This window comes from Toxorhynchites rutilus, chromosome 2 (assembly GCF_029784135.1).
Source record: "Toxorhynchites rutilus septentrionalis strain SRP chromosome 2, ASM2978413v1, whole genome shotgun sequence".
Classification (NCBI taxonomy): Eukaryota; Metazoa; Arthropoda; class Insecta; order Diptera; family Culicidae; genus Toxorhynchites; species Toxorhynchites rutilus.
Genome location: NC_073745.1, coordinates 244449630 through 244470521, shown reverse-complemented (window position 1 = coordinate 244470521; position 20892 = coordinate 244449630). Strand labels below are relative to the sequence as shown.

General features: G+C 38.0%; 2 protein-coding genes across 2 annotated transcripts; one reads left to right on the top strand and one right to left on the bottom strand.

Moving 5' to 3' along the window:
* The first annotated feature begins 9871 nt into the window (after nucleotides 1-9871).
* Nucleotides 9872-12613, top strand: LOC129764552 (uncharacterized). The gene is made up of 2 exons (XM_055763754.1): nucleotides 9872-9962; nucleotides 10043-12613. The coding sequence occupies exons 1-2, from the start codon at nucleotides 9894-9896 to the stop codon at nucleotides 12566-12568; spliced, it is 2595 nt and encodes an 864-aa protein (XP_055619729.1). The 5' UTR covers nucleotides 9872-9893; the 3' UTR covers nucleotides 12569-12613.
* A 263-nt stretch (nucleotides 12614-12876) lies between these two features.
* LOC129764554 (uncharacterized protein DDB_G0290685-like) lies at nucleotides 12877-13818 on the bottom strand. The gene is made up of 2 exons (XM_055763756.1): nucleotides 13761-13818; nucleotides 12877-13694 (listed from the first exon to the last, which is right to left on the bottom strand). The coding sequence occupies exons 1-2, from the start codon at nucleotides 13767-13769 to the stop codon at nucleotides 12996-12998; spliced, it is 708 nt and encodes a 235-aa protein (XP_055619731.1). The 5' UTR covers nucleotides 13770-13818; the 3' UTR covers nucleotides 12877-12995.
* Between the last annotated feature and the right edge of the window lie 7074 nt (nucleotides 13819-20892).

Genomic DNA, 20892 nt, shown 5'->3' with positions numbered 1-20892 from the left:
GATCGGTCTACTGGGCGAATTTCTACAGCGTTTTTTCCGTGATGCAATTTGATGTGACACACCCTTTACAATGCTCACAGGGCGCAAACAAAGAGCTCAAAAAGCGCACCAAGTGCCAAAAAAGCCAATAGCCAATTCATGTTGAGAGAAATGTAGAATCGTTGATGGTGACATCATTAAAAAGTACACGTGAATCCATTGATTGTACTATATCAGAACTGAGATCTGGAAACAATTACATCTATATAGACAGTGGTTCCCGGAATAAATCGCCACAGAAAACGACTGCAACAGAAACCACCGCTTATAAAATGTGTAGTAGGCTATAAATATTGTGGCGCGGTATTGTATTTCAAAACAAGAATTAACCGGGCAAACGTATCGCCCCAGGCAAACGTAACGCCCCGGGCAGACGTATACCGTCCGACGCTCGCTAGAGCTCGGTCGGACATTGCTAAAGGATCGTATCCTATGTTTCAAACTAACCGGGCAATCAGTGGATCCCAGGTTTGCGTGCGAGACACCGCCGCTTCCGACGGCGGGTCGGCGGTGGACTCGGATTGCGTCATCTTGGCGGCATGGGCCGCCTCGATTCCTTATCCTCGCCAAATGGGGACTTCGTCCCCATTACATTGTCCTCAGAATAAATTTCGAAAAACGAGAACAAGAGAATAAATTTATAATAGAAATGTGAGGCACATGATGTTTTTCCCGCGCCAAATATTTCTAGCCTACTACACTTTTTCTAAGCGGTTGTTTCAGTTGCAGTTGTTTACTGTGGCGATTTATTCCGGTCACCATAGACAGTAATAATTGTTAAGTGGATAGTTTTGATACAATACATTTCCTAAAGTTATACAAAATTATGTATACAAACAATTTTCGCACTAGTAATTTTTGTGCAGAAAAATTATGATAAACAGGAACATTATGTGTTCAAGAAGTCAGACGTCAGCATCCTTGAACATGTATTAAATATGAAGTTCAAAATAATTCTCATCACTTTTATCGTTAATTTCAATCGCACTCAGTTTGTGAAACCTTTCAACGAATCGACATCGGTATCCTTCCAACTCGTTGAATGAGTGCGAACTAATCAAGATCTTGCCAAGAACACCGGTAGCAACTCGCTGACGGTAACCGAACAACCAATGAACCATCTGCTTAAATACCACTATGTCGAATGCTTCCTGAAACGTGTAAAAAGCAAATCATCTGAAAACAAGATCAGACCCGTTAACGGATCATTTGCATCGTAGTTTGGCTGTCCGAAGTCCGAATGAGAGTTAGCAGCGGCAATGAAAAAAAAGGAATCTCTTGAGAAAATCCAGTTTTATGTGACGCATAAGATACATGATGAGAATGTCTCAGTCAAATAAAGTCGTGCATATAGAATTAGCAGTGGGTATAACAATGCTCAATACCAACATTCATAATACATGATCCATCGCCAGTGAAAATTACTCAGTGGGCAAAGACAGCAATATTCACTGACGATGGATCATGGATTATAAATGTTGGTATTGGTTGGCATTGTTATTCGTTTTTGGGAAAGTAATGATTCACCATTCTTGTGCGATATAATTAAATGAAATTTATGTTAAGATTTAAGTTCGGGGGGGTATCTGGGTAAATATGAAATAATGTGTTTAAAACTCTTCAAATCTGAGGTCGGTCTGAATGTTCAAGATTTTACAATAATCTCAAAAATGTTGCAACCACTTTTTGCAACATTTCTAACGATTCAAACGATTTAATTCTGATCTCACGTTAATCCAAAGCACAATTACTGACGACAGGGATGTGACTTTTTCCCATTTCCAAAATTCAAATTATCGCTTCTTGAACCCGTTTTGACAACATTGAAGACATAAAAACGAATTTGCTGCTTCAACTGAGGCAATTCCTGGATACAGTTATAGCAATGCATCGAAATCCGGACGCTTAAACGCTTACGAATATAATTTTAACTACTAAAAATATTGACATATCATAGCATGTAAAATTAGTATTCCTATATAATTAGAAGGGCTTTATCTCGGTTATGAATCACAGAATTCCATTAAATCATGTTAAATTTGTTCAAAATTTGAAATTTGTTGTCGTGATTTTAAATCCGGACACTTTTTTAATCATGCTTTGAAATCCGGACACATTTGCTTCTAAATCCGGGTACGTGTTTTCTTTGCAATTCTTTGAGAGAAATGATTTATTAATCATTGTAGAAATTATTAACGGGTGTGTCATAAGTTGCGGAACTAAATGAAAACACATTTGGTACAAAAGTGTTTTATTAATTCAATTATTCATTGTGTTTTCACAAGATGACCACTACAAGATATATATATATATATATATATATATATATATATATATATATTCTCAAAATTCTATCAATATGGGTATCAAATGAGGGGCTTAGAATGCAAGGGGTGTAAGTGACTTGATCGATTTCTCTTCATCAACTTTTTCTTTAGTTAATAACTCAATTGTAAAAACGTTCCAATTTAAGTTTGCTATAGAATCTGATAGGTGAGGTTCTGACCTATCTTCCACATTGTCAAATACAGCTGGGAATGTATTTGAGGCTAAGCTATGACCAAAAGAGAGAGTCGATGTAGAGAAATCGATCAAATCACTTACACCCCTTTCATTCTAAGCCCCTCAAATGAAAGGGTTTGATTAGTAGAATACAGTAATTTATGAAAAATGTAAATCCAAGATGGCGGCCGCTACAAAATGGCGCATTACATATTCCCTCAGAACCCTAGACTGCTATTCATGAAAAATGGAAATCCAAAATGGCCGCCACTACAAGATGGCGCCATTTTTTTTAAAAACCCCATCAATATGGGTATTGAATGAAAGGGATTGACTAATAGAATACGGCCACTACAAAATGGAGGATTGCATATTCTCTCAAAACCCCATCAATATGAGTATCAAACGAAAGAGATTGACTAGTAGAGCACGGTTATTTATGAAAAATTCAAATCAAAAATTTTAAAGAAGTTGATGAATGGTTTTATTGTAGAAAAATATACTAATGATACATATAATTTACTAAAAACTAAAAAATAAAATAAGATGAAAACACTTTTTGAGTTCAACGGTCTCATTATGATTAAACATAATAATAATAAAGATGTCACTCAAAGCTATAAAATAATTACACAAGTAGCAGTTAGTAGTTATCACACCTCTTTCTTTATTAATCTAGGGCATTGATGAGACTAAAATATAGTCGTGGGGCATGTAACGAAACAACTAACTGTAGATAATGGAAATTTGACGTGGCTCATTTTGGATTAGCATTTTTCATAAATAACTATGTTCTAATATTCAAGACCTTTCATTTGATACACATATTGATGCAGTTTTGAAAAAAAATATATGACACCATTTTGTGGTGGCGACCATTTTGGATTTGCATTCTTCATAAATAACTGTGTTTTACTAGTCAATCCCTTTCGTTTGATACCCATATTGATAGAGCTCTGAGAAAATATGTATTCTACCATTTTGTAGCGACTGCCATCTTGGATTTACGTTTTTCATCAATAATTGTACTCTACTAATCAAGTCCTTTCATTTGACACTCATATTGATGGGGTTCTGAGGGAATATGTAATGCGCCATTTTGTAGCGGCCGCCATCTTGGATTTCAATTTTTCATCAATAATTGCATTCTACTTATCAGGCCCTTTCGTTTGATACCCATATTAATGGGATTTAGAGAAAATATGAAATCCGCCATTTTGGATTTTCAAGATCATGAAATACGCAGTTTTATAATGGCTGCAGAGATAAAGGTGTGTTCCAAATTTCAGATCGGTTAATCGGTCAACAGAAAGGGGGTTAAATTTCTATTGATGTGGGACAGCGCTACAGACAAAGTTACAAAGTTACCCACGTACATACAAAAGGGTCATAGAATCGGCCCCATCCTGTATGCCGAAGAGTTTTGCAGTTTCCCGGATCTTTGCTCCACAATCCATACTTCATACTAAGACTTCTAACATACCCTTATGCAACTCATTCAATGAGAAATTTAATCGTCAACTTTGACCGTCCGGATTTAAAATCATTTTCTGAATGTTCTCTTTATTCCGGACATGGGTTTGTGAAATTCACATTGATTTTTGATTTTTTACATTTTTTTTTGTTAACAGCTAGGTACTATGTTTGACATCAAACTAAATTGGCACAATAGTAACTATCAGTCACATTAATTCAACATGCAAAAAATGTCATGGTTTTGGCATGATATTGAATGTAATGAAAAAGCGTCCGGATTCAGAAGCATCACTGTATAAGAAGTGTTTCGATGACTGGATTGTTGGAAAAAATGTATTGCCTTCATCGGCACGCGCGTGGTTGTGAAGAAATTGATCATTTAAGCAATTTTGTATACTTGAAATTTTCAAAAATAAATTAGACTACCTTTTTCTGGTAATGGCCAAAATTTGTTTTCTTAATTTTATACAAAAGTTTATAACCCGAAAACAATGATACCTACAAAATTATGATAAAAAATATAATATGTAGGAAATTGTTCCGGTTTTCATTAAAAACGTCAATCTGAAAAAAAATTAAAATCATTTTTCTTAAAAAGGTATTGTTTTAAAATTAAAAAAAAAGGAATTTACAAACAAAAAATACAATTTATGCTTACAATTTCCAACAAGTCACCCATACATCGGAAGATGGATACTTTAACAGGGAAAAAGTTTTCTAATAACAACTTTTTCATGTTTTCTTTGAAAAAAAAAATCCTTATTTCGTTTAAAGTCATGATATGAATGTAGTGTATTCGACAAAGTTTTGCAAAAAACCAACATCGTAATATTTTTATGTGTAAATGCTCGCGTTTGACATGTTCTCGACAAGTTTCTAAATAGAAAAATGTTAGTAGAACATGTCAATCGCAATAATTTAAAAATGTTACGAGTTCAACATTAGTAGTATTTTTCTAATAAAACATGAAAGAGTTGTTGTTCGGTTGTTGTTACCCGTAGCAGTACCTTTCTTCCCATGTATGAATGATTTGTAATTATTGTATGGGCTATTCATATATACATATATTTTTCCAGAAATTGGAACATATTTTTGAGAAAAACAAATACACATTTTCAAATTTTTTGCGATCATTTTTGATGATTCGATGATGCTAGGTTTACGGACGTTTCTTATATACCTATCTCTACGAACACGCGTCATTTTGACGCAACACACATGTATTGCCATTCCATGACAAACCGATATATTGTTTCCCAGAATTTCGTGAAAAGTGATAGTTTTGTTTCTCATCGCAAAATATTATACCCGTATTTTTTTTATTTTTTCGTTAGGGTGACCATTTCGGTTTTAGGGTGGTCCAAAAATCAGTTTTTCCCATTTTTTTTCAAAAATATCTTTTTTTTAGTTCATAACTTCTGAAATACTTGATTAGGTGATCAACAAATCAAATTAAAGTCAATTATCTGGTTTTTTTTCGATAAAAAGTACTACACTCGCAATAAATGGGTTTTGTTCTCGTGATCATTGATTGTATTTCATTTGTATAGTCAACATGGTCTCGAGACCAAGGTCGCTATATTTTATTTAATGTTTTCCTGAAAATCTGAGATTTTTTTACACAACATATCGGAAAACATGTGTTTTCATTCATTTTTGAGTTATGACTTCTCAAAGTTAACATGTTTTCAGTCTTCGTTCAATATTTCTATGCGACTAGACTAGATCTATGCGACTATGCGATTTTAGGAAAAAAGGGTAAAAATGTTTTCCGGACCATCAGACAAATGAAACGCAAATTTCTGCATTACTCGAGAATTAATCAAGCCAATGAAATCAAATGTGGCATGCGAAGGTTTTAGGGTGCAATAAATATTTTTACGGTGGTTAGATACTCCTTCTCTTTCTTCTTCTAGGGGGGAGGAGGGTGGCGGTGCTGTCATACAAATGAAACACAAATTTCTACATTACTCGAGAACTAATCAAGCAAATGCAACCAAATTAAGCATATAGAGGTTTTAGAGTGCAATAAATGATTCTATGGTGGTTAGATACTCCTCCCCCTTCTCTTAGGGGGGGCTGCCATACAAATGAAAAACAAATTTCTACATAACTCGAAAACTAATCAAGCAAATGGAGCCAAATTTGGCATGTGAAGATTTAAGGGGACACGAAAGGTTTCTATGGTGAATGTACACTCCTCCCCCTCTCTAAGGGGAGAAGAGAGGAGGGGTCTGTCTTTATTCTATCATAATTTCTGTATAAAACATATATTCCATGTAACGGAGAAACATGTTATTTGCAAGCGCTTGAAAAATCTTGAACGAGAATTGTGTCATAAAATAATCTGATATTTTAATGATGAGTTTTGGTAGAAGTACTAGGAATTTTTTAGTAAAAGGTAAATTTAAAGGGGTCGATTAGAAGATCGATCAATGAACAGTTCTGCGATTGGACTCATGAACTTGCGCTCAGTAAGAAAACGTGAATGTTTGAAGGTATTGATAACGAAAATCAAATTTTGAGCGAGACGAAGTTTGCCGGGTCAGCTAGTAAGAAATAAAACGACCACTTTTCGCGAAGTTCTGAGAATCACTATATCGGTTTGGTATTGAATGGCTGTATAACAACATTTAGAAAGCAATTTCATTATAGACTATAAAAAAATGAAAATATGTAAAATTAAGGTTCATTTGAGAATAACGGATACTGTATCGGATAACGGAGATTGCGGATTAAAGTGTCGGTACAGTCCTATATATTATTTATATATTTTTGGTGTTTGCACAAAATTTGGTCTACACAACGATTGCGTCAAATTGACGCATATCCGTAGAGATAGGTATACTATATAAAAAAATCGATATTTCAACACTTTTGAGGAAGATAGACTCCAATACACATTTACCTCGATCAATGGATGAAAGTCATTACAAGAAATAAAATTAAAATGCAACCATTTTTGTAATTTTCCTTATTAAATTCAAAATACGTGAAAATGACTCGAAAATGACTTCGTGCTAGTGTTAAATTTGTATGTAATTTTTTAATGAGAACATTAATAATTTCCTACATTTCATTCTTAAACTAAAAATGTTGGGTTCTTATAGTTTTTGAACAATTATTTTTTAATTTTGTGTGTGTGTGTTTTTTTTTGAATATTAACTCAAAAACTATAAGCCTAAAAAAAATTGGTAATGAATGAAATGTAGGAACTTCTTGAAATTTTCATAAAAAATGTCAAATAAATTTGAAAAGAAAATTTCATTAAAATATGTTTTTTTAATTAAAAAAAATATATATATATATATATATATATATATATAAATTTCTATATTCTATATTCTATACTTTCTGAAATATATTGCATTTTTATATGGAGACTCTTGACAAAATAATGTTTTACTCGCAACATTTCTATGTGTGAATTATTGCAATTGACATGTTCTGCTAACTTTTTGCATGTCAAGAGAATTTACACACATAAATGTTACGAATAAAACATTATTTTTTCAGGAGTCTCCATATAAAAATTCAATATATTCCAGAAACTATAGAATATAGAAAGTTGACGTTTTCGATGAAAGTTCATATTTCAATTAGATCTAAGACTTTGTAGAATACACTAGATCGCTATCTCTACTCTAAACAGAATAAATATTAGTTTTTTTTTCATTGAAAATATGAAAAAAATGTTATGTACAGGGTTTTCCATTTCGGGCTTCCGAAAGTATACAGCCCTGTGCTGACAACCGTTTGACGTAGCTGTCAACCAAAGCGTCATATCGTTAGTTGAATGTCTGCCATTTTACAATATGGATCGTTTTAGCATCGCACAACGTGTTAATTTTGTTAAATTATACTATAAAAATGATGAAAAACCGGCAAATGTTGTTCGAGCATTACGGACGGATTTTGGTCGTCATGGACGGCCTACAGAGCACACAATCGCTAATGTAGTGCGTAAATTCGAACAAACTGGATCCGTAGCGGATATTGTGAAACCTGTGCATCATCGTAATGTGCGTTCGGCCGAAAATATTGCTGCTGTTGCTGCCAGTGTGGAGGATGACCCGAATGTTTCGATTCCACGGCGTGCCCAGCAATTGAGCTTGTCAAACACATCATTGTGGCGAATTTTGCATTTAGACTTGCACCTACATTCATATAAAGTCCAACTGGTACAAAAATTAGAGCGTGGTGACCATGGAATGCGTCGGACATACGTCGATTGGGTGAACGAACAACAGCAGCAAAATGCTAAATTTTCGCATCAAATTTTCTTCAGCGATGAGGCACATTTCGAGCTCGGTGGCTATGTGAACACCCAAAATTTCCATATATGGGGCTCAGAAAATCCACACGTGATTGTTGAGAGGCCATTGCATCCGCCGTAAGTCACTGTATGGTGCGCATTATGGTCTGGTGGAGTCATCGGGCCGTCCAGATCATGTGATTTGAACCCGCTAGACTTTTTTTTGTGGGGTTATGCGAAAGACCGTGTCTATGCCAACTCTCCGCAAACTCTTGAACATTTGAAAGACAACATTCGTGAAGTTATGACCGAGATACCGCCCCATATGTGCCGAAAATTCATCGAAAATTACCTGTTCCGGATCAAGGTGTGCGAGGAAGCCCTAGGTGGATATTTGAATGATGTTGTATTTCACACATAATGGCATAAACCAAACTTTAATTTGGAATAAAAGTTTCATCGAAATTCGAATTCTAAGTGTGTTTTATTTCAATTTACTTTCGGAATTTAAAGTTGGAAAACGCTGTATTACAAAAACTTTTACCCTGTAAAAGTGTCCATCTTCCGATGTATGGATGACTTGTTGGCAATTGTATGGTCTACTCATATGCATTTCTCTGAATTTAAAAAAAAAAAATATATATATTTCTGAGAAAAATCAATTCAAATTTTCAAAAAAAATTTAATGAAATTTTCTTTTTAAAATTGTTCGATATTTTTTTATGAAAATATCAAGAGTTCCCTACATTTAATTCTTCACCAATTTTTTTAATTTTTTTTTAGTAAACAACATTAGAACTGTTGTATTTTTTTGAAGCAAAACATGGAAAAGCTATTGTTAGAAAAACTTTTCCGCTGTTAAAGTGCCCTTCCTTCAATGTTTAGGCTACCTGTTGGAAGTTGTAAGGACTATTAATACTTTTTTACTCGAAAATTTTATGAAAATACGTTTATTTTTTTATATTATTTTGATGGGTTTCTGCCAAACTGAGTATGCAGAATATGACTTTTTGTATCAATGTTCGTGTAAACCTTATATAAGATGCACCCAAAAAGCCGGTCAATTGTATGAATTCCGCCAGAAGATACAAAACATGCACTGCCAACAATTGACACTAGCCGATCGTGATTTGCGAACGTCAAGAAAACACATGCTGCAGTCTGAACGAACAATGTACCGCTTAACTGCGAACCACTCCAAACAGGGGGGACCTCGATGTTCCAAACGATCGCGGGTACCTTCGCTTATGTAGAGCTCCTACCGATATGAATGTCTATGATTCACATGCAATCCTTCAACGCGCGCGCGGCACAGACACGGTGCAGACCAAACAGCCCAAACGCGCGCTTGGCGTCGAATCACAACCGTCTGTGTCCACAATCTGTGGTCTTTCACCGACTTGTACCAACCGTTATCACTTGCACTTTCTTATGGGAGGCGGCGGCGGGCGCTCTCTGATGCGTAAGAAACGCCAGCCTGCGATGTTCTTTCATCGGGTGTGTTTCTTTTTTGTTTTCGATTTTTGCCGGTGTTCAATTAGGAACCAGTGCCGTAGGGTTTTCGTGATTTCCTCGATGGTTTTTGCCAGTTATGGTGGTTTCACTTATAAATAGTTTGGTAATGGGAAAGAAAGTGGTCAGTTCGTTGATTGCCGTGGACGGTTTAGTGGTTGAATTCAGCATGGCTCAGGTGAGTTCTTTGCGCGCGCGGTGTCCTGAATCTGGGAGCTTGAAATGAATGAGGATTTTGTTTGTTCGTGTGCCTTACAGATGACCCATCCTGTGCTGTTGCTGGCAATACTGCTGATGGTGACATTAGGAAGTGCAGTGAAGCGTGACGGTTATGAGATAGACATTAAACATGTTCCGTTTGAGATACACACTACGCACTTCAAAGAATCCCGTGGGAGTGACCATAAAACGGAAGGTCAAACTAATGCCCAGTTCGGGTACAAGAAAGAAGAAGCACCCCTTGAGGGATCGTATGAATCTAAAAAAGAAAGTCGCAAAAATGATGGACGGAAGGGGTTCAAAAGCTCTAGAACTCGTCAAGGCTTTAAAATGGGAACCAAGAACCAAGGCACTGGTGGAAGTGTAAGGGAGAAGAAGCCAAAACAAAATGAAGGAAGTATTGCGTGGACTTATACGACGGCATTCGGTCCGAGTGATTCTACAACGACCACTGATCCTACGACGACTTCAGCATTCGTCAAGCTCGGATACAGACATTCTCCCGGTGCTAAGAAGACATCCCCGTCGAGTCGATGGCCTCAACACACCTCAATTTGGGGATCAACAACTCCTGTCTATCAAAATTTTGTAACGACGCAGCAACCAATCGAACACAATCTTCACAAACAGGGATTTGCACCAGGTTTGGAGAAGCTTCCACTACAGAAGAACGTTTTCCAGAGCAGTCAAAGCTCAAGCTATGGAAATAATAGAACCCAAGGATCTAGTTTCAGCCAGAGTAAGGAGAAGAATGACCCAAAACGTACAACGAAAGCACCGTTTGGTGAGCGAAAACCAGTCGAGCAACAGTTGATCATAGTAAACCCGGTCACTCCAAGTGTTTTGTTCAGGAACCCCCAACTGAGAATCCCTTTCGAAAGTGATAAGACTGGTCCCGTTCAGTTCACTCCTTTGGTTTATGACGTTACGTCAACCACGATTAAACCTACCATGAACACGTCTTCAAAACCAACAACCACAACCGCAGGTACCATTCAAAACCCGGATTCGAAGGAGGACGATGAGGACTCGATATATCTGCTGGTTAAGTACGACAAGGCACGGGATGGCAAAACATCCAAAGCGAATGTGGTTGAGATTATTGGGGGTCACAGCCGGGTTAAGCAGTACTCGGGCAATCGTCGGGATCGAATTGAGTTCGAGAGGGCCGATTTCGGGTCTTCATCGACTGAACAGTTGCAAGAACCGAAGATAAGTTTCGAGATAGACGGAATGCCGGTCACTACATCCGGGTATTCGGTGCGGGAGACTTTGGCGAAGGACGAGCTGATTCAAATGACGACCCCACTAGCGTTGCCTGGCAATACCACAGACGGTATGAAAGCTGGCGGTGCCAACTCGGGAAGAAACGGATCACAGCCCATCCGCGCTGGTCTTGCTCCTAGTTACACTTTTCAATTCGACAAACTTTCCCAGCAATACATGGAGCAGTTGAAAAAAGGTTCCGCCGCTCCACAGCAAGGGATGATGATGAGTATGACTTCGGGTCTACAACTCGATCAAGAGGTCCCAGAAAAAATGTCAGAACTGATGGGCGAACAGAGCCCTCAAGGTGGTCGGGGTAAATTGATCGCCCCTACAACGTACTGGGGCTCATTCGCGAAACAAACCGAAAAGCAGCATTCACAGGCTGGTACAACAGGGTTCCAAAATGTTCAAACGGAAAATAGGGGCACTCAAATCAAAGTCAATGACCAAGCCGGAGCTCGTTTCGTGTTGGACCGTAGCAACGGTGGCTCGACAAATGAAGCCAGTGGGAGTTCTCTTCAACAATTGAATGAGTTCAACGGGCTGGGATTACGTGATAGCTATGGTCACTTTGTGGGCAACAGTTTCCAAGCTTTTGATGAGTCCACTGGTATGCGAGGACCTGATTCACAAAGCACCGAAAACGCAGACCTCTTGTTGGAAAAGTATAACGGAACAACAGATCCACTAGAAATCACTCGAGTCTTGGTTAGCCGAAATGGGGGACTAACTGTAGATCAATTCAATGAGCTATTCAAGGATTATTTCAACAAAGAATTAACTGAGGATGACATTGACTCGTACGAGAAATTGATAAATATTGCCAGTTTTAATGGTACTGCTACTGGCTTCCAGGGGCCCGTAACAATGGCTGAAAAGAGTGATACTCAAGACCCAAACGACGCCAGTAATGGGATCTCAAATTCATCCGAAGGGGAGGAGGATCAACGGATCAAAGTGCAAGTTAATAACACTCCCGCTCGCCAAGAACCGATTGTAAAAATAGGCTACGGGATTTCCAAGTCACACCAAGGAGTATATAAATCTCCGAAATTTTTCGAACAATTGAAGGAAATCAGCAGTCCTGAGGAGGGATATGTTGAACCACAGAACAAACACCAAAAAGGAGCCTATGTGGACAATCCTGTGTTTGGATTCGAGGCTTCCAAGGGGGACGATCGACAACAGCAAGCGAACAGCAAACTAGAACAGCAGGGGAATAGCGTTAGTGACAATCTCAGCCAAAGTAGCCATCGTAGAGGTCGAAGTTATGTTAAGTTCCAAACGCTCAACTGAAGCAGACTGAAAGCTCACCAAAGAAGCATTGTTAATTTAGTGGTAGTTGCAGTTGTTATAGATTAATAATAAATCGAATGTTTCACGAAAAGTCCTCGATTCAATGCCCTTTTGGTTTCTTTCACGTCAGCACCCAATGTTAAAGAATACCAATGAGGAAGCGCCGTGCGTATGTTTATGCATATCCAACGAGTTTTGTTGTTGTTCGACACGCTTGCTCTGCTCTTTGCGTACACATAACTAGTTCGACAGAGCCCTCCTCCGCATAGCAGCGGGTGGACGTTATTGCTTGCATGAATAATAACATTACGCATCATAAGGTTTCGGCTGATGACGCAACGTCAAACAATGAGATATATACTTTATTTATTTATGTAAGGCTAGCTCAGCCAGTAGGTTGATATACGATAGAGAGTGAAAAATATACTCAATTTTTCATAGAATTATCATTGTACAATTTTACCTTGGTATAGCTGTAGCCAATTTCATTGATGTTGTCGTTACCATCTCCCTCAGATTGTTCTTCTTTTTTACCCTCATCCTGTTTTATTTCGGTGACAATTGCCTCAAAACCCTTTTTGCCGTCAACCTCGTATTCAACCAAACGTGTTTTGCCATCAGACTGCTCGAATGAATAGAAGCCCTTCACACGGTTACCAACTCGTTTCTCCCATTGATCCTTATAGTCACCACTTTGTGGATCGGCAACACCGTATGCATACTCATAATTGGCCATACTTTGCTCATTTCCCGAAGATTCATCCCCTTGCTCATCTTGTTGCTCGCGTTGTCCATTTTCTTCCACCCCTTGCTCATTCTGATCGTCACTTGCGTTCTGCTCACCCCCTTCGCCATTTTGTTCCGCTTCTTCTTCTTCCGGAAGCTCACCTTGGTTCTGCTCTTCCAGTTCCTGACGACCCTGGTCCTCTTCCGCTCGCCATCCACGAGCGCCGTTTTGTTGACCTTGTCCACCGCCAAAAGCGTTCTGATCCCCTCGGGCTCGGGGTACTTGTCGTTCGGAACCCCGGGACCTCACATCACCCACTTGATTTCCTCTCGAGCGAAGACGATCCTGGGGCAGAGCACTGCCAAAAACCAGTCCCAACAAGATCAATGTTGCGGCGATCTGTTTGAAATAAGAGTCGAATCTCTGTTAGTTAAATGAACCATGTTTCATCGGTTATCTTATTACTTTAAACATTTCAGCGCTTGAACTATTGACTTTACACCCTGTACAATTCCAACCAACAAATGATAACATTCCAAAGCCATATCAATGCTTTTATACGAGGCATGCAAATAAGACCCAGACAAGCGAAGAATGCCTTGCCATGTTCATGCGTTCCGGCCATTGGTTATGGCTGCGAAGGCGAAACAAGTGTGCGAACGCTGCCGGTTGGAAATCTGGGAGATCTTCCGGTTGTTCGCATGTTGTTAGAAACTGATTCCGTTTCTAACATCTGCGAACGAACAATTGCGGTTTGGCAAACTGGAAGCGGCGCAGTTCTTCCTTTCAAAATTACCATAAAGGGGGAAATTGCAAAAAGTATGTTCAGTTCTAGATTTGGTGAGACATGATTGAGGCGCTGACAGCCGAAGGTTTATGTTTTTCGACGAAACAGCCGGAATGTGTTGCTTGGTTTGATTTGCCTTAGTTTATGTTTTGTTCATGATTAGTCTCCGTAAGTTTTCTACTAGATACCAGCACTAAAACGTTAGTGTTGTCAATAATTAGAAGTAAAGTTTCTAAGCGATTCATTCAGAATGCATTTTCCCAAAAATTAAAAAAATTAAACAATCCTAAAATTATTTTTTTTGATATCTTTACATGAAAAAAAAATAAAATTTGTTGAAGACCGCTTAAAGATGGTTTCTGTGATTTAATAATCATTTCACCTTCGAATAAACGTGACGGAATATGATCACTAAAACGGATACTCGCAAGCTTTGTCTTGTGTTTCTAACAGAATACGAATACGTGTAATAAACGACGAAACATACGTTAACACTTCTTTAAGTTTAAATTTGAACGATAATATATCCCTGTGATCGAGGAAAAATTTACAAAATATAACTTTCTGCACTACCCAAACTGTTATCTTGGAAAGTATTGGATGTACCAGTATGACTTTATGGATTTTTAATATATGGAGCAATTCCACGTCAAATTAGCCTGCTGCTGCCCCGACGTTCTACGATTTTTCTAAACTTTGTAGAGTAGTGCGGGGAAAAGGTGCGCACGGGGCAAAAGTGCGCATCGACCTTTTTGAAGCAAACGAGCATAAAATTTCTACAACAGTATATTCGTTTGATACATTATTACACCAGCAGCTCAAACATATAAACAAGATACATTTCATGAAAATGGCAAAAAGTTATGGGGTAGAATGAGTTTTGCGATGTTTTGATCTAATTTTTTTCAGTTTTGGAGATGACGATTAACTTACCTAAAATAACTGGAAAGTTCGAAACTACACTGTCAAGGAAACCTTAATTCTATAGTAGATGATAGTGCGTATTCGTTTTTGTAAAAAAGTTCAAGAGCTTTTTTTAAAAAATCGATTAGTTCAAAAATTGCTTGTGGGGCAAAACTTCGCACCAGAGTTTTGCTCTGAAAAAAAATTGTACAATGTTTTCAACTAAATTTTTTACATGGGACTCCCCCAGGACTCATGTTTAAGCCCCCTTTTGTACAACTTCTATGTAAGCGACATCGACAATTGCCTTACACAAAATTGCAGCCTAAGACAACTTGCAGATGATGGAGTGGTGTCTGTCGTAGGATCAAACGAATCCGATCTGCAAGGACCCTTACAAGATACTTTGAACAATTTTTCAACCTGGGACATTGGGCTAGGGATCGAATTCTCCACGGAGAAAACAGAGATGGTGGTTTTTTATAGGAAGCATAAGCCAGCAAAACCAAAGCTTCAACTTTTGGGTAAACCGATCACTCATGCTATGTCATTCAAGTATCTTGGGGTCTGGTTCGACTCCAAATGTACTTGGGGGCCCATATTAGGTATCTGAGTAAAAAATGTCAACAAAGAATAAACTTTCTCCGTACAATTACCGGCACCTGGTGGGGAGCCCATCCCGAAGATCTTATAATGTTGTATCGAACAACTATTCTCTCAGTGATGGAGTATGGCAGTTTCTGTTTTCAATCAGCTGCCAAAACACACCTCATTAAACTCGAACGAATTCAGTATCTTTGTCTCCGTATTGCGTTGGGATGTATGCCCTCAACGCATACCATGAGTCTCGAGGTTTTGGCAGGCGTACTCCCACTAAAAGATCGCTTCAAATTATTATCTCTTCGGTTCTTCATCCGGTGTAAGGTTATGAACCCATTGGTGATCGGAAATTTTGAGCAGCTGATCGAGCTAAATTTTCACTCCGGATTCATGAGTTCATATCATGAATTCATCTCCATGCAGGTTGATCCTTCTTTGTATATTCCCAACCGTGTTTGTTTTCCTGACTACATCAATTCCTCTGTGCATTTTGATCTGTCCATGAAGCAGGATATCCATGGATATTCAGATTATCAACGATCGAGGATCGCTCCAACGATCTTCGATTCAAAGTATGGGGGTATCAATTGTGATAATATGTACTTTACTGATGGGTCCACTATAAACGAGTCCACAGGATTTGGAGTGTTCAACGAATTTTTTAGCACCTCACACAGTCTTCAGAATCCTTGCTCAGTGTATATTGCTGAATTGGCAGCAATTCATTGGGCGCTTGACAGCGTCGCCTCTCGACCTGTTGAACACTATTACATTGTAACGGATAGTCTTAGCTCTGTCGAAGCTATCCGTTCAGTGAGGCCGGAAAAAGCACTCGCCGTACTTCCTTGAGAGAATACGAGAAATTTTGAGTGCTTTATCCAGACGCTGTTATGTCATTACCTTTGTCTGGGTCCCTTCTCATTGCTCAATTCCGGGTAATGAGATGGCTGACTCATTAGCAAAGGTAGGTGCGATTGAAGGCGACATTTACCAGCGTCAAATCGCCTTCAATGAATTTTTTTCTTTAGTCCGTAAAAATACCATCGCTAACTGGCAACGCAAATGGAACGAAGATGAATTGGGCCGGTGGTTTCACTCGATTATCCCTAAGGTTAGCCTCAAACCGTGGTTCAAAAGTCTGGACTTGAGTCGGGACTTTATTCGCACCTTCTCCCGACTCATGTCCAATCACTGTTCGTTAGATGCGCTTCTCTTTCGTTTCAATCTTGCCAGCAACAATCTCTGCGTCTGTGGTCAAGGTTATCACGACATCGAGCATGTTGTTTGGTCGTGCGAGGTGTATCTTGTCGCCAGATCGAATTTAGAAAACTCCCTTCGGGCCCGAGGAAGACAGCCCAATGTGCCAGTGAGAGATGTGTTGGCTCGGTTAGACCTTGATTACATGACCCAAATATATGTTTTCCTTAAAGCTATCGATCTTCGTGTGTGATTGTACCTATGTCCTTATACCCTCCTTTTCATCCATTGCGAGCGATTGGCCCCCTTGGTATAAACAGCAAAATAACTTGAAATGTAAATATACAATAGATATACGAATAGATTTAAGAATCGAGTGTGATCATCAACATTGTAACAATTCCCTTATATCCCATCCCTTTCCTGAAAGAATATGTCACCCTCTAAACTCGAGTAAACCGCGAGTAATCGGTTTCCCACCTTACTAACCATAGTGTTAGGAAAATTATTTATGTATAGTTTTAAAACATATATTTAAGAATTCGGCTCCTTTAAACTAATGTAACTGAGCCTGTAAAAATAAACGATTTATATAAAAAAAAACTAAATTTTTAACGGAACCCACAAGAAGAAAACTGATTTGAAGAAATGCACTCTCGAAATGCTCAAATGGCCCGCCAGAGGCTTCGGGATGAAGGCTCGAAACGTCGGATTGCGGCAGACCTCGATATTTCTGAATCAGCTCTGAGGAAGAGGCTCATATCAGTGAGTGATTCATGATTTGAATCTCTATTGACATTTCTACTTCTGCTAGAGTCTGCTTCGAGAGCAGTGTTGCCAAAAAGTTGGAAAATATGAAAAGCTTATTCTCTGAAAAAAATAATGTTGACAGAAATTTAGCTGTGATGAACAGGAAGCGACAGGTTAGTCCGAGCTCAATTAGTGCTAATTTGGACACTCCGAGCAAGAAAATTATGTTAACGAATAAAAATAATGATTTGAAAGAAAAAATGTTTAGAAATAATAATAATAATATTGAAAGTTTCGCTAATGTCGTGGCTCGTAAGGCTCGTCCAGTCATTGTGGTAAAGCCAATAGAGTCTGACAAGAAAAATGATGATACAAGAAAAATGTTGAAGACTAAATTAGATCCTAAAATACACAAAATAGAGAATTTCAGGAACGGTAAAGATGGCTCGATTATTGTTGAGTGTGCAGCAGGGGATAATATTGAGCAAGTGAAAAGTGGAATTGAAAGCAATCTTGGAAAAGGGTTTAGTACTTTTATTCCAAAGCCAATAAAACCAAAATTAAAAATTATTGGGATGAGTGATCGATATTCCTCTGATGTTTTCATTGACTACTTAAAGAGTCAAAATGAAAACATTTCGATCAAGGATGTCAAGGTCGTTGTTGAATATGAAAATCCACGCTTGAAGTATAATAAATACAACACGATAATTGAAGTTGACCATGATACTTACAGAAACCTGATGACTGCTAGTAAAGTAAGTGTCGGGTGGGATAAATGTAGCGTGGTTGAGGCCTTTAGTGTTTTGCGCTGTTTTAAATGTGGAGAATTTGGGCATAAGAGCACAGATTGCAAAAAAGAACAAACATGTTCAAGGTGTAATGAGAAACATAAAACATCTGAGTGCTCATCAACTGAATTGAAATGCATAAATTGTATCAAAGTTAATAATGAACAGAAGTTGAATTTGGATGAAAATCATCCAACTTATAGCACCCAGTGTCCTGTCTATCGGAGACTGCTGGAGAAGAAAAAAAGCGTCATTTTTCAAACCAAATAGCAATCCAAAAAAAAAAAAATGTGTGAATAAGTTAGCAATAATTTATCTGAACATAGCTGGGCTTTCTACAAATTACGCAGAAATGCGATATCTTGTAGAAAGCATGCGTCCTCAGATGGTTTTTCTTTCTGAAACTCACATAATCGATGGAGAATCATATGATCAGTACAAAATTCCGGGCTATAAAGTTGCTTTTTGCTTGTCGCACTCCAAACACACTGGAGGTGTTGCAATTTATGCAATAGAATCAGTCAAATTCAACACTCTTTCAAACGAAGCTGTTGAAAATAACTGGTTCTTGGCTATTTCAGTTGAAAGAGGCATGCAGATGGGAAATTATGGAATTATATATCATTCCCCCAGTTCTAGTGACCAGCGTTTTCTAGATATTTTGGAAAACTGGTGGGAAAGCATTGTTGATTGCAGTAAGTTAAATATAATTGCTGGTGATTTTAACATTGACTGGCTTAATGCCCGAAGTTCGAATCAATTGAAACAATTATCACATTACTTTACCTTAAAACAATCTGTTAACGAAGCCACTAGAATATCTAAATATAGTAGAACTCTAATAGATCACGTGTATTCTAATTTTGCCACTGTCCATTCTTCTACACAGGCCAAATTAAAAATAACTGATCATGAGACAATTTTTGTTTACATTGAGAATGGACAGGATGACCGTGACGGAAATAGAATAAAAATTAAAAACTGGAATAGATATTCCAAAGAAGCCATGTCTCAGCTTGTTTCGACAAGCCTGGATTTTGAAGCAATGACGGGACACCTGAATGATAAAGCAGCTGTTCTGACCGATATTCTGAGAGAGTGTACCAATAAATTAGTGGTTGAAAAATATATTGAATTGAACAATTCGAACAGCTGGTACTCTTTTGATCTGCTGCGTCTCAAACGCAAAAGAGATAAAAAGTACAAAAAGTTTATAAAGACTAATTTAGAAAATGATTGGAATAGGTACACCTTCGCGCGGAATATATATTCACAGGTCTTGAAAAGGACTAGAAGTGAATATATACAGAGGAAAATCGATGAACATCAAAATAATAGCAAAGAACTATGGAAATTATTAAAAAAGTTATTAAATTCTAAAAATAGTACACCGCGATCCATAGTTTTCGAAGGGTCAGAAGAACAGTCAGACCAAACTATTGCCGATAAATTCAACAGTTATTTCGTCAATAGTGTTCTGCTGATCAACCAAAGTATTGACTTGGTCAGCGAACCTGACGAAATAATACAGCCGATTAATATCAATTGTAGACTAGATTGTTTTTCACCCATCACTTTTGCTGAGTTAAGAGATATTTGTTTTTCATTGCAAAAATCGGCTGGTATCGATAATGTCAACGCAAAAGTGATACAAGATTGCTTTCATGTCATTGGACACGATCTACTAGACCTAATTAATGAATCTTTACTAACTGGACACGTGCCAACGGTTTGGAAGGGATCCCTTGTGATTCCGATCCCCAAAGTTAATGGGACGGATAAAGCCGAAGAGTACCGCCCTATTAACATGTTGCACACATTAGAAAAAATACTAGAACTTGTTGTGAAAGTCCAGCTGATGCATTTTGTAGATAACAACAATTTGCTAATACCGGAACAGTCGGGATATCGAGAGAGACACTCTTGTGAAACCGCTCTGAATCTGGTGTTAGCAAAATGGAAAGAGAATATCGAAGCGAAAGAGACTATATTTGCGGTATTTCTGGATCTTAAACGCGCTTTTGAAACAATTTCTAGGCCCTTATTGTTACAAACATTGGAGCGCAATGGAATTGTAGGAATGTCGTACAAATGGTTCGAAAGCTATTTGTGCGACAGAACTCAAAAGACTCGTTTTAATGATTCTATTTCCGATCCCATCGGCAACTCACTCGGGGTGCCGCAGGGAAGTGTCTTAGGGCCCATTTTGTTTATTTTATATATAAATGATCTGCGACGGGTTTTACGATATTGTGATATTAATTTGTTCGCGGATGATACTGTCCTGTTCATCGCAGCTAAGGATATAAAAGAAACCGAGGATCACATAAACGAAGATTTGCGTTCTCTGGCTCAGTGGCTTAAATTTAAACAATTGAAATTAAATGTTGGCAAAACAAAATACATGCTGATTTCTTCAGTGAACTCCAGTATTGACGTAAATTTTGAAATAGATGGTGAGACATTAGAACGCGTGAATGAAATCAAATACCTAGGAGTTATCATTGATGACAATTTAACCTTCAAGTCTCACATTAATAATGTCATCAAGAAGATTGCCAAGAAATAC

What these genes read in the sequence shown, in the direction of transcription:
- LOC129764552 (XM_055763754.1), top strand. Translation starts at nt 9,894, where the DNA reads ATGGGAAAGAAAGTGGTCAGTTCGTTGATTGCCGTGGACGGTTTAGTG. An exon ending in TTGAATTCAGCATGGCTCAG is followed by an intron (nt 9,963 to 10,042) that starts GTGAGTTCTTTG and finishes TGTGCCTTACAG; the next exon opens with ATGACCCATCCTGTGCTGTT.